Genomic DNA, 12,410 nt, shown 5'->3' on the forward strand with positions numbered 1-12,410 from the left:
ACTCTAACTTTCTAGCCTGCTTCTGCACTCAACGTCCTGCCAAAGAGTGCCAAGGATCCATGATCAAAGAATGCTGGGATGCAGTGCTGGGGCCACACCAAAGACAGGAGATCACTGTTTCTGCTTTTTCATACTCTTTATTGCCAACAGTTTAAAATGGTCAACATAAAAAAAAAAAACTGATAATAAATACTGCTCTTTGGGCTGTAATAAATAAAAAGTTTATTAACAAGGAATGCACTTTTCCAGCCACAAGTGTCTTCAAAAAAAAGAGAAAATTATATATGGCCATAGTTCACAGTTGAGCAGCCAAAAGCTGCTCCAGTTACAGCCTTTCAACAACACGGGAGCGTCCTCCCTTCTCCCTCCCCTTCAGGAAGTATATTCACAGTCCCAAGTCCTCTGTCTGAAGTGCTCTCCACAGAGAGAAGTTAAGTCAATGCACCTTTCTGCGAAATTGTCTGAAAAACCTTTTGAAACAGGTACGTCAAGGAAAACTGCATTCGGGTTCACTCTCAGCTTGTCCAAGGTCCAGAACTGTGTGCCTCTGCCCGGTCTGGTTCCACCAGGTCCAGCAGGCCACGGAGGAATTGTTTTCGTACCACCACCTGTCCACCTTCTTCAACGTGCTGTAGATCATTCTACTGGCTTCCCTGTAGATCTCACAGTGGAAAAGAGGAGTCCCATAGGATCCATTCAAAAAGTCTCTCAGTTACACCTCTGTAAGAGCATGTTCAGAGCATATTCCATTCGATTTTTTAATTCTAATGAACAGCCAGACATCAGCAGAGTTGTCAGTCTAAACGTTGTAGATATCCTATCCTCATTGATGTAGGTGAGAAGGTATTCTTCATTTTGGCTACAGATGATTATTTTCGTATGATCGTGGTAGAAATTCACCTTTAAAAAGCAGACACAGATATCAGATCTCTCTAAATACTCAAGATGTGAAGAGTTTCGTCAATGATCAGATTGGCTAGGTCAAAATCATTTGGGGACCTAAACACGTGCTTTCCTCAAGGGTTCATTTACCTGAAAGGTGCCATCGTTGAAGAGCATCATTAAGGCCTTATCAGATTTTAGCCACTGAAGGAGGTAGAGCCGAGGTCTTCGAACATCCGTAACACTAGGCAGATCTCCACCCTGGGAGAGATTGGGAGACTTAGTGCCTATAAAAGCTTTGCTGTGTGTGCACTCGGTTCTTCTCAGCAAATGCCTATCAAACTTAAGCAAGTGCCAGAGTGGCCTGGAGATTCTGATCCAGTAGATTGAGGGCGGGACACAAGAGGCTGCATGCCTTAAAGCGCTGAGGTCACACAGATGCCACTGCTCTGTGGACTACACTGCAAACAACACTGCTGGAAAGCCACGGTACTTACATCCATGAGGTTTTCCTCCATGTAATGAGAGAAGTATTTCAGCACCGTCACTTGACTAATGAATTGTTCGGGGGCATCTGTTGCTGGGAAAACAGAGCATTGGCCAAGCTCCGCGTAATAGTGAACTGTTCTAAAGAACAGGAACAATACGGAGAAAAGAAGGAAAAACGGAAGTAGTTAGTCAGTATTTTCAGATTTCCTTAGGGCAAAACTAAAGAACTGACGGGGCTTCCTTAATTGAACACGCTTACTTTTTATCTGGAAGGAGGCTCATGTGAGCACCGTTGTTGAAGAGGACGCCTACAGTGTGGTCTGAGAGCTGGTACCCAAAGCCATATTTATTAGAGTAGTCGACCCATTTGGTGACCCACTGAAAGGAAGTGCTCAGCTGCTCTTTGGGGATGCAGTCAGCTTCTGGCATGTTTTCTAGACATCCTCGAAGGACTCTTGCCACTGTGTCTGCGACACTTCCCATGGTACTGTCCTCGAGGCCTGGAAAGTCAGAGAAATTTAGAAAATAATTAACAACAAAACCTCAGGCTATGGTAGGTGCTAAGTCTCCCTTCACTAAATCTAAGGAGGGAGGACTCAAAATTGTTCCAGTCCTCTAATTTTGCTTCTTCTATGTTAAATCAGGCCAAAAACCAAACTGACGTCAGTTACTTAGTATTGAGCACTGGCATTCAGAGCGTCCTTATTTAAAATGCAGTTGACAACCACTTACATTCACTGCTGCTGCTGCAGCTGCCAAGTGTTCCTCTGACTATCATCCGAATAGCATCTCCAATCTGCTGCTTGTTTTCCACTGCGGGTGTTCCAGATCTGGCAACTGTAGTGGTAGGTGGCTGGAGTTCCTAGAAGAGAGAAGAGCCAGGCCATGGTCAAGCTTTTAAAATTCATTTGGGGTTGAGAATTCTAGTTTAAGATGAGATTGTGGCAATTAGTAGGAAAGCTTATCAAAAAGCAATGGACACAAGCCAGGTAACAGCTATTTCGGTAACTCAACTGCATGCATTGTTAAACTAAGAGATAAAAATCTTCCCTTTTAAAGGGTTGGGAAGAAAACGTTAAGTAAATATGTGATCCAAGCGATAATTAACGAAGAATGAAAAGGATATAAAGTGTTTATAACTATTTTACTCTTCTTTAGCATACCTCATCTGTCCTATGTTTGCTGGGTTGCTGAGTTATCGAAGTCTTTTTCAAATCATGCCTAAGCTTGTAAATTTCTTCATCTTCTTTAGCCACTTTATCTGTAAATCAAGGAAAAGAATTATGAGCATTATTCTATCCAAACAAGGTAGAAACAGAGCTAGCCCGATTTCCTCCTTTGGCATTAATAACCAACTTAAGAGCATCCAAGGCAAAACCATCAGCTTTTACTTTTATCTTTGCCATCAGCTGCAATTATGCAAGAAGCACACTTTAATGCCTATGAAACAAAAAGCTATCAACCACAGTTTGCAGTGTGGATTTTTGACGCTACAGAAAGTCAAATAGTATACAAACATACAGGCCAACTTATGTTCATATAAAAGCCTCTTTTAACTAACTTATCAACTTTATATATAATATTGGACACGGAAGAACAAAAGAAGTCTTATAACTTACTGTGTGTGTCAATATATCTTGCTTTGTCTTTTTTGCCACCAAAAAGAGCAGCAGCTGCCTTCTTAAAGAAATTCTTAGCTGGGCTTGACAAGTGGAAATCTGGAACTGTATGACAACAGCTAGAAGAGAGTCTGTCTGGAGTGAAGCCCTATGGAGTAAAAGACAAGCTCTTCAGTAACCTGCTGGGAAATTAGGATCAAGAACATGTAATAAAATGACGGCAAAAAAAAAAAAAAATGCACCCACCTGCAAAAAAAAATCATGTCGAATGATGTCATCCAAACTGGGACGATCTTCTGGATTTTTGGACAACATGCTGGCTATTAAGTGCTTAGCAGGAGCCAGCAATGAAGAGGGCATCGTATACCTTGCTTCTCTTATGCACCTGTAAGTTTCTTTCAGGTTTGTAGTTTCAAATGGGGGTCTTCCTAATAACATTGTATACCTGTATGCAAGGAAACACTTCTTTAGGAACGGTCAAAAAGCGACTCTTTTCGAGTGTTAAAAACCTACATCCAAATTTGCTTTTTGATTATTTTGGTGCGTTTACTTACATTACACAGCCTAAGGCCCAAATGTCTGATTCACAGCCGTGTCCTTGTTTGTTGAGGACTTCAGGAGAAAGATAATTTGGGGTACCACATATCGTTCTAGGAAAACAAAATATGAAGATCTCATTAGGAACTATTCTACTGTTTAAACTTAGTTCTCTGGATAAAACCTTAAAAGCACTATGCTGAATTTCTATTTGGAAACATCTGACTTTTGATTTCTGGCATGTAAACAACTGACATTTGACCAAGTGACTCGGTAATTTTTTTTTAATGTGTGTACAATTTTTTTCAGCCACATGACAAAGTGTTTTAAGCCAACTGAGACCAGGTACAGCAGGACATATTTATATATTTCAGGCAAATATAAGACAGATTTGTTTCATAATCAACTTATAGGCATAAGGTACTCTGCCTGGTCCATAGTGGCACTGGATAAGTGTTTCCTTCAATTAACACTGTAGCGGTTTATAGATTTTAGTATCAACTGGCCTTTGAAACATTAACTGGAAAATAAGAAGGGCATATTTGATCTCCACAAAACCCTATCAGGATGTGTCCTTCTGACTCTTACCTCCTTCTGTGTTCCAAGGGCTCCAGCCTGGCTGCCAAACCAAAGTCCCCAACTTTTAGTTCCATGGCTTCATTAATAAAAAAGTTTCCTAGATGATTAAAAAAAAGAAATCTGAATTCCCCTGGAAAGCTGTTCTAACCAAGTACACACACATCCACTCAACAGGCAGGCAGCCAGTTGCTTCAAGTGAAAGCCATCATTCATAAGCAAGATTGCGCTGGTTAGATTCCAACTAAGCCATCATTCATAAGCAAGATTGCGCTGGTGAGATCCCAACTAAGAACGTTAATATGTTAAAAAAAAAGGGAGAGAGACAGCACACCTCTCTGACACAAAAGTCATCATTCGGAGTGAAAGGCTTACCTAGTTTGAGATCTCTGTGCAAGATTTCTTGTTCATGAAGGTACTTCAGTCCAGACACAATCTGCCTGAGGTAGTATCGGACTTCCGGCTCTGTCAACACCTTCCTTGCTTTCAAGATATGAGCCATGGACTGGGAAGAGGAGAAGGAAAAAAGAGATCTGTCAAACAAAGTTACCAAAATCAGGGGTTTCCTTGTGCAGGATGAGTGATGAAAGTTAATGCTGCAGTGTAATAATTACCTCCACAACGAAATTCCCAGGTAAAGTTCAGTTTGAATGCCATGTCAGTTTGCGGGAAGTAAATGCATTCAAATAGGAGTGAACACTTACCCTTCTACTGCAATATTCCAAAAGAATGTAAATGTTTTCTTTATCCTCAAAGTAGTGGTAAAACTGCACTACATGCTTGTGATGGAGAATTCTGTGAAGCTCTATTTCTTTGTCAATCTAAAAGAAAAAAGCAAGATCAGTCTTATTAGCCTCCCTCACCTCTGAAAAGCCAGTCTTACACATGCAGAAGACATTTTCCTAAAAGGGAAGGGCCATCTTGCACACAAAGAAAATACTTTACTCAACAGTCATACACACCTTTTCCCTTTGATGAGGTTTGGCCACTCTGCTGTGAGGAATAATTTTTGCAGCGTAGACTTTGTTGTTTGTCAAATCTGTCATCTCGTAACATTTTGCAAAGCCACCCTGACAGGAAACAAAGCCGAGACGGAATTGAGTATGGCAGGGACATGGACGGCAGATTTATATATATATATATATATATATATATATATATAAGTAAATGAGAAAGAAAAGCAAAAATATGGGAGAGGAAGGGCGGACAGAGGGATGCGGTCTACTTTTTTAAAGCTCTTTCACGAAGGGAAAAGCATTCCTGAAAACAGTAAGTTAAAACAGTGCCCCTTCTCCCTTTACAGAGAGGAGCTTTCCGGAGGGGGGGCTTGGGGTTGGGGAGATGAGAAATAGGGTATGAAGAGACTTGTCAAGAAAATCCTCTGTGGGGGCAGCTCGAGAGAGTTAGGTCTGGTATAGAAAGCCCTCGCTTCTGGCCTCAAGATCAATGTCTTTGGGCGGCGGGACGCAGACTGAGCCGCGGCTAAGGATGTGAAATCGATCCCGGCGCTGCCAGCGCACAAAAGCCAAAGGAGGGCAGGTGAGCAGCCCACGTCGCACCGGGATCGGCCTCCCGAGACGCCGAGAAGCGGTGGGCGCGGCGTCCGGCCCGGCCCGGGGAATGCCCGGGCAGATCTCCCTCCCGCCTGGCAGCAGGGCGCCCGCCGCTCGTCACCTTTCCCAGCACTTTGCCTCGGCAGTAGCGCTTCCCCGTGGTGGGGTCGACGATAATCCTCGAGATCTCGGCCCCCGAGTGCGAGTGGTGGTGATGGTGGTGCGAGGCGGCCGGCTGCACCTGCACCTGGGGCTGCGGTGGCTGCGGCTCTTCGGGGGGCGGCTGCGGCCGCTTCTTCTTCGAGTCCCCGCCGCAAGCCTTGCCCAGCGCCTGCTCGCACATCTTGGTGCCGGCTGCCGGCTGGTAGGTGATAGTCCGCAAGAGCTCCATGGTCCCCTCGCCACCCTGCACTGCCCGCTGCCACCTCCGAGGCGCGGACACGCGACCGAGCCGGCCTCTACCCTCGAGCCCCAGCCGCAGGAACCAACCTCCCACGCCCGACGCCTTCGTTCACTTGTACGAGTGTGAACGCCCGGAGAAGTCTTATATACGGGCGGAGAAGGGGGCGGAGAATCGAAACGGGATGCTACATCACGGGTGACGCCCCGCCCACCGGCCTCAAGAGCGTCCGGGGCCGAGCGGGAGGTTGCGACGGGCTGGTGGCTTCCAGCTTGCGAGCTGCTAGCCGGCCGCGGGGAGCGCTCACCCCGATGGGGAGGCGGACACAGGCGTCCGGCCGTCCCCGTGACCGCCATCCCATTCTTGGAATGTTCCGAGCTTCTGGGTTTGAAGTAGAAACCCCAGGGCCGACGCCTGGCTCCGCCCCCACCCGCCCCGCGGCGGGCGGTGCAGTGATCAGAGCCCCGCCGGGTGCTGCGGTCCTCGCAGGTTCCCTCCCGTGCACAGCCCTTCCTCACCGCCCTACAACCTGACGCCTCCGGTGTCAAGGTGTGAGTGTAGCCGGAGCCACTGCACAGTCACGTGAGGCTTCCCGGTGGCCACCTGGAGACCTTCTGGGCTGCCGCCGCCCCCGCAGTTTTACCCCGTTAGCTCCTGTCTAGAGGGGCCCTGCGGGGAGGCCGTGCCCCTGAAAGACAAGGGTCCGCGGAACAGGGTGTTCCGAGCTCCCCGCCGCTTCTGAATGAAGCGGACTTCGGCTGGGGCCGGCCGGCTGACCATGGACAAGTCCCACTTAGGCCCGTGTGGCCTCTGCCCATCACCTTAGAGCAAGCCTTTGTCGGAGGTCAGGCCCTTAACCTTGGAGAGGGAGGCCAGCGCCTTGGGAAGGCTTCGCGTTCAGAATGACCGAAGACGGGGAGCAAAGGCGCCACCTCGTGGAATGTTCCAGAAGTGCAGTTAGCCCGAGTGGGCAGCGGTTAATGACTATATGGGCTTTCTTTGACAGTAAGTGGTTTAAAAGTGCTCCTGGTGCTAACTATGGTTTTACAATCTAAATCATCTATCACTTCTTATTCCGAAGGGGTTATGCGGAATGCGTCGTTTAAAATGGCTCATTAAGCCACGTGGCTGCTCTGGTGCTGGGAGAGTCAATCCTAGGCCTTCCAAGTGGAGAGGATTGGTAGCATGAGGGAGGAGCATAGCCAAGTGAGCTAAAACATGGCTTAGTTTCCTATTTCCAGATTTTACGATTCAGACTTGCTAACCTGGGACCGCCATTGTTTCTTGTTCTAATGACAGTAGTGCATTTATGTCCAGGGTACCGTGCTTAGTATTTTGAAAAGCCTTATTTAATTCTACATCCATTCTAAGTAGGAAATATTGTTATTCCCATTTTACAGATGAGGAATCTGGGGTTTAACGAATTTAAGTTAACTATTCCCTCTATATATATTTAGTAGAACATCCAAGTTATGTTAATTGGCAATAGACAGATTTTTAAATCCAAGTTAAGATGTGTTAAACAGTTTTTTGATACTAATTTCCAGTGCTATATAGAATACCAGATTAATAACCCCCTGGAAGGTACCTAGAAAACGGTTGGCTCCAGTACAGATACCATCAGGGTAGGCATGGTATCAGTTAATTAAATGTGCATGGTTTTGAAGATTCTGTCTCAAGTGTTTCCCACATAATGTAGAAAGGAGTTTCATTGGCATTACAGAGTAGAAAGGGAAAGTCTTCTGTGACTCCTCCTTTTTGATTCTGTAAGCTGTTCAGGGCAAGCCAAGGCATGTTTCTCATAAAGTGAAAGTAGAATTTACCCCATGATTATCAGGGCTGGAACAGGCGCCTGGTGGTGGATATGAAGAATTACACAATCCTCTTTAAAGATAAACCTAGGGGTGACCTTTGCTCCCCAGATTTATGCAAACTTATTTACTAGCCTGTAGTAGGCTTGCAGGTTTAGAAAATACTACCTAAATTTCCAGAGTTAATTTTACACATTGTCTTTATTTTCTCGGTTGATAATGAACTTTTTAATCTATATCTGTTTATGACTTTCTATGATAAAAGGACTATGAAGAATAGTCATGATATTTTTCATTATTATTTCCATTCTTTGATTATCATATACTATAGTATATCTCTTTACCAAATGTACTTAAGCATTTTATGGACTGTTGAACATGCCATGTGAAATTCAGGTCTATCCTCCAAAACATTTGAGCATTTAATAAAATATTAACATGTATACGTGTTATGGGACCTTCTGTCCAACTATGAAAATCTGATTTTTTGGTTCGTGGTGCCATCGTGTGGACAGAACTAAAATTGTTGTTAGTAGAACAAAAAAGAAAATAAATGTACTTTCCAATGGAGATAAATCTTTAATTACAAAATATTTCTCTGTAGTTCTGTAGATTTAATGTAATTACAAGTGGAATCCCAATATGACTTTTAGTGAAACTTGACAAGCTGATTGCAAACTTTGAAAGTGTAAGTGATCAAAAATAGCAAACTAATTTAAAGAAGAACTAGAAGGGGGAAAGTCTTTCTTTACCAGTTATCACAACTTATAATTAAGCTAGAGCAATTAAGAAAATTTGGTCCTCTCACAGGGATAGACTGACCAATGGAATAAAGAGCCTAGAAATAGATCCACTTATATATGGAACTTTGGTATATGGCAGAGGAAACATGATAGATCATTGAGGAAAGGAAACTATTCAGTAAATGGAAGTAGAAAATTGATTTTTCCATATTAAAAAAAAATGAAATCCGTATCTTACACTGTATTAGTTTTCTAGGGCTACCCTAACAGAATACCACAGACTGGGTGGCTTAAACAACAGAAATTTACTTTCTCACAGTTCTGGGGGCTACAAGTCCAGGATCAAGGTGTGGGCAGGCTTGGTTCCTCCTGAGGCCTTCTCTCTTTGACTGCAGATGGCTGCCTTCTCATCGTGTCCTCACGTGATCATTCCTCTGTGAGAGAGCATCCCTGGTGTCCCCTTGTATGTCCAAATTTCCTGTTATACGGACAGCAGTTAGACTGGATCAGGGCCCACCCAAATGACCTCATTTAACCTTAATCACCTTTTTAAGGCCCTATCTCTAAATACAGTCATATTCTGAAGTACTGGGGACTAGAGCTTCATTATATGAATTTTGAAGGGAAACAATTTTTAGCCCATAACACACACCATGTACAAAAAATCTACTTCAGATGGAGTAAGGACTTAAAGAGTAAGAACAAAACAAAATATCAGTAGGAAATATAAGTAACCAACTTGCAGAGCATAGGGTAGGGAAAGATTTTTTTTTATTGAGATCTAGTTGACATATAATACTGCATTAGTTTTAGGTGTACAGCATTATGATTTGATATATGTATGTGTGTATATATATATATGTGTGTGTGTGTGTATATATATATATATATATATGTATATATACAGTGAAATGGCTAACACAGTTTATATCACCACATATAGTTACAATATTTTTTCCTTGTGTGATAATAAATTTTAAGATCTACTCTCTCAATAACATTCAAATATACAATACAGTATCGTTAGCTAGAGTCACCATGCTTTACATTACATCCCAGGGACTTACGTATCTTATAATAGGAAGTCTGTACCTTTTGACCCCCTTTACCCATTCTGCCTACCTTCCCTGACTTCTGTTAACCACGGATCTGTTCTCTGTATCTAGAAGTTCAGGTTTTTTTAGATTTCACATATAAATGAGAATATACATTGTCTTTCTTTCATTTCACTTAATATAAATACCTCAGGGTCCATCCATGTTATTGCAAATGGCAGGACTTCCTTCTGTTTTATGGCTAAATCATATTCCATTATGTGTGTGTGTGTGTGTGTGTGTGTGTCTGTGTATCAAATGTCTTCTTTATCCATTCATCCGTTGATGGACACTTTGTTTCCATACCTTGGCTGTCATTAATAATGCTGCAATGAACATGGGAATAGCGATATCTCTTCAAGATTATGATTTCCTTTCCTTTGATTATATACCCAGAAATGGGATTGCTGGATCATATGGTACTTCTATTTTTAATTTTTTGAGGAATCTCCATTCTGTTTTCCATAGTGGTTGCACTAATTTATATTCCCACCGACAGTGCATAAGGGTTCTCTTTTCTCCACATCCTCACCAACACTGTTATTTCTTGTCTCTTTAGTAATAGCCATTCTAGAGAGGTGTGAGATCATATCTCATTGTAGTTTGGATTTGCCTTTCCCTGATGATTACTGATGTTGAGCATCTTTTCATTTACCTGTTGGCCAGTTGTATGTCTTCTTTGGAAAGTATCTATTCAAGTGTTCTAACCATTTTTTTTTTTTATTGAAGCATAGTTGATTTACAATGTTGTGTTAGTTTCTGGTGTACAGCAAAGTGATTCAGTTATATATATACATATATATAATATATTCTTTTTCATATTATTTTCCATTGTGGTTTATTAGAGGATATTGAATATATACAATTCCCTGTGCTATATGGTGGAACCTTGTTGTTTGCCTATTTTATATATATCAATAGTAGTTTGTATCTGCTAATCCCAAACTCGTAATTTATTCCTCCCTACCCTTTCCCATTTGGTAACCATAAATTTGTTTCCTATGTCTGTGAGTGTGTTTCTGTTTTGTACATAAGTTCATTTGTATCATATTTTAGATTCCACATATAAGTGATGTCATATGATATTTGTCTTTTTCTGACTTACTTCACTTAGTATGATAATCTCTAGGTCCATCCATGTTACTGCAAATGGCATTATTTCATTCTTTTTTATGGCTGAGTAGGATTGCATCGTATATACATACCACATCTTCTTTATCCATCATCTGTTGATGGACATTTTGGTTGTTTCCATGTCTTGGCTATTGTGAATAGTGCTGCTGTGAACACTGGGGTGCATGTATCTTTTCAAATTAGAGTTTTCTCTGGATATATGCCCGGGAATGGGATTGCTGGATCATATGTCTTCTACCCATTTTTAATCGGATTGCTTATCTCTTTACAGTTGAGTTGTATGAGTTATTTATTTATTTTGCATATTAACCCCTTATTAGACATATGATTTGAAAACATTTTCTGTCATTATATAGGTTGCCTTTTCATTTGGTTGATGATTTCTTTTGCTGTGCAGAAGCTTTCTTTGTTTGATGTAGTTCCACTTGTTTATTTTTGCTTTTATTGCTTTTGATTTTGTCATCAAGTCCAAAATATCATACCCAAGACTAATGTCAAGGAGCTTATCCCCATATTTTCTTCTGGGAGTTTTATGGTTTCAGATCTTGAACCTATTTTGTGTTGATTTTTGTGTATGGCATAAAGATAATGGTCCAGTTTCATTCTTTTGTGTGCGGCTGTCCAGTTTTCCCAGCACCATTTATTTATTTATTTATTTATTTTTATTTATCTTTTTTTTTGTGGTACGCAGGCCTCTCACTGTTGTGGCCTCTCCCGTTGCGGAGCACAGGCTCCGGACACGCAGGCTCAGCGGCCATGGCCCACGGGCCCAGCCGCTCCACAGCATGTGGGATCCTCCCGGACCGGGGCACGAACCCGTGTCCCCTGCATCAGCAGGCGGATTCCCAACCACTGCGCCACCAGGGAAGCCCCCAGCACCATTTATTGAAGAGACTATCCTTTATATATGTCCAAAAATATATTATGGGGAAAGGATAGCCTGTTCAATAAAGGCAAAGATTTTCAACATGCAAAATCCATTAACCATATAACAGGAGATTGATAAATTTGGCTAAATTAAAATTAAGAAATTTGATTCATCAAAAGACACCTTAAAGTTGGGGAATCCCCTGGCAGTCCAGTGGTTTGGGCTCCACACTTCCTCTGCAGGGGCACAGGTTCAATCCCCGGTGGGGGAACTATGATCCCCCATTACATGCGGTGCAGCCAAAACAAAAGATACCTTAAAGTAAAAAGTCTGGACAGCCTCTTCAATAAGTGGTGCTGGGAAAACTGGACAGACACATGCAAAAGAATGAGATTAGATCACGCTCCCTAACACCATACACAAAAATAAGCTCAAAATGGATTAAAGACCTAAATGTAAGGCCAGAAACTATCAAACTCTTAGAGGAAAACATAGGCAGAACACTCTATGACATAAATCACAGCAAGGTCCTTTTTGACCCACCTCCTAGAGAAATGGAAATAAAAACAAAAATAAACAAATGGGACCTAATGAAACTTCAAAGCTTTTGCACAGCAAAGGAAACCATAAACAAGACCAAAAGACAATCCTCAGAATGGGAGAAAATATTTGCAAATGAAGCAACTGACGAAGGATTAATCTCC

General features: G+C 42.3%; 2 protein-coding genes across 4 annotated transcripts in view; one reads left to right on the forward strand and one right to left on the reverse strand.

Annotated features, from left to right (window-relative positions):
* Positions 1-205: 205 nt before the first annotated feature.
* On the reverse strand, positions 206-6,178 carry PLK2 (polo like kinase 2). Its single transcript, XM_019930020.3, has 14 exons — positions 5,778-6,178; positions 5,066-5,173; positions 4,808-4,924; positions 4,479-4,608; positions 4,116-4,203; positions 3,545-3,640; positions 3,237-3,435; positions 2,991-3,138; positions 2,535-2,632; positions 2,104-2,233; positions 1,631-1,871; positions 1,380-1,509; positions 1,033-1,143; positions 206-900 (listed from the first exon to the last, which is right to left on the reverse strand). Exons 1-14 carry the CDS (start codon positions 6,045-6,047, stop codon positions 709-711), a joined length of 2,058 nt encoding a protein of 685 aa, XP_019785579.1. The 5' UTR covers positions 6,048-6,178; the 3' UTR covers positions 206-708.
* A 142-nt stretch (positions 6,179-6,320) lies between these two features.
* The window catches only part of GAPT (GRB2 binding adaptor protein, transmembrane), a 37,531-nt gene continuing 31,441 nt past the window's right edge, over positions 6,321-12,410 (forward strand). For all 3 annotated transcript variants that reach the window (XM_019930021.3, XM_019930024.3, XM_073802131.1), the window contains exon 1: positions 6,321-7,061. The gene's annotated coding sequence lies outside the window, so the exon portion shown is untranslated. The remainder of the gene's footprint in view (positions 7,062-12,410) is intronic.

The sequence above is a fragment of the Tursiops truncatus genome, chromosome 3 (genome assembly GCF_011762595.2).
Source record: "Tursiops truncatus isolate mTurTru1 chromosome 3, mTurTru1.mat.Y, whole genome shotgun sequence".
Classification (NCBI taxonomy): domain Eukaryota; kingdom Metazoa; phylum Chordata; class Mammalia; order Artiodactyla; family Delphinidae; genus Tursiops; species Tursiops truncatus.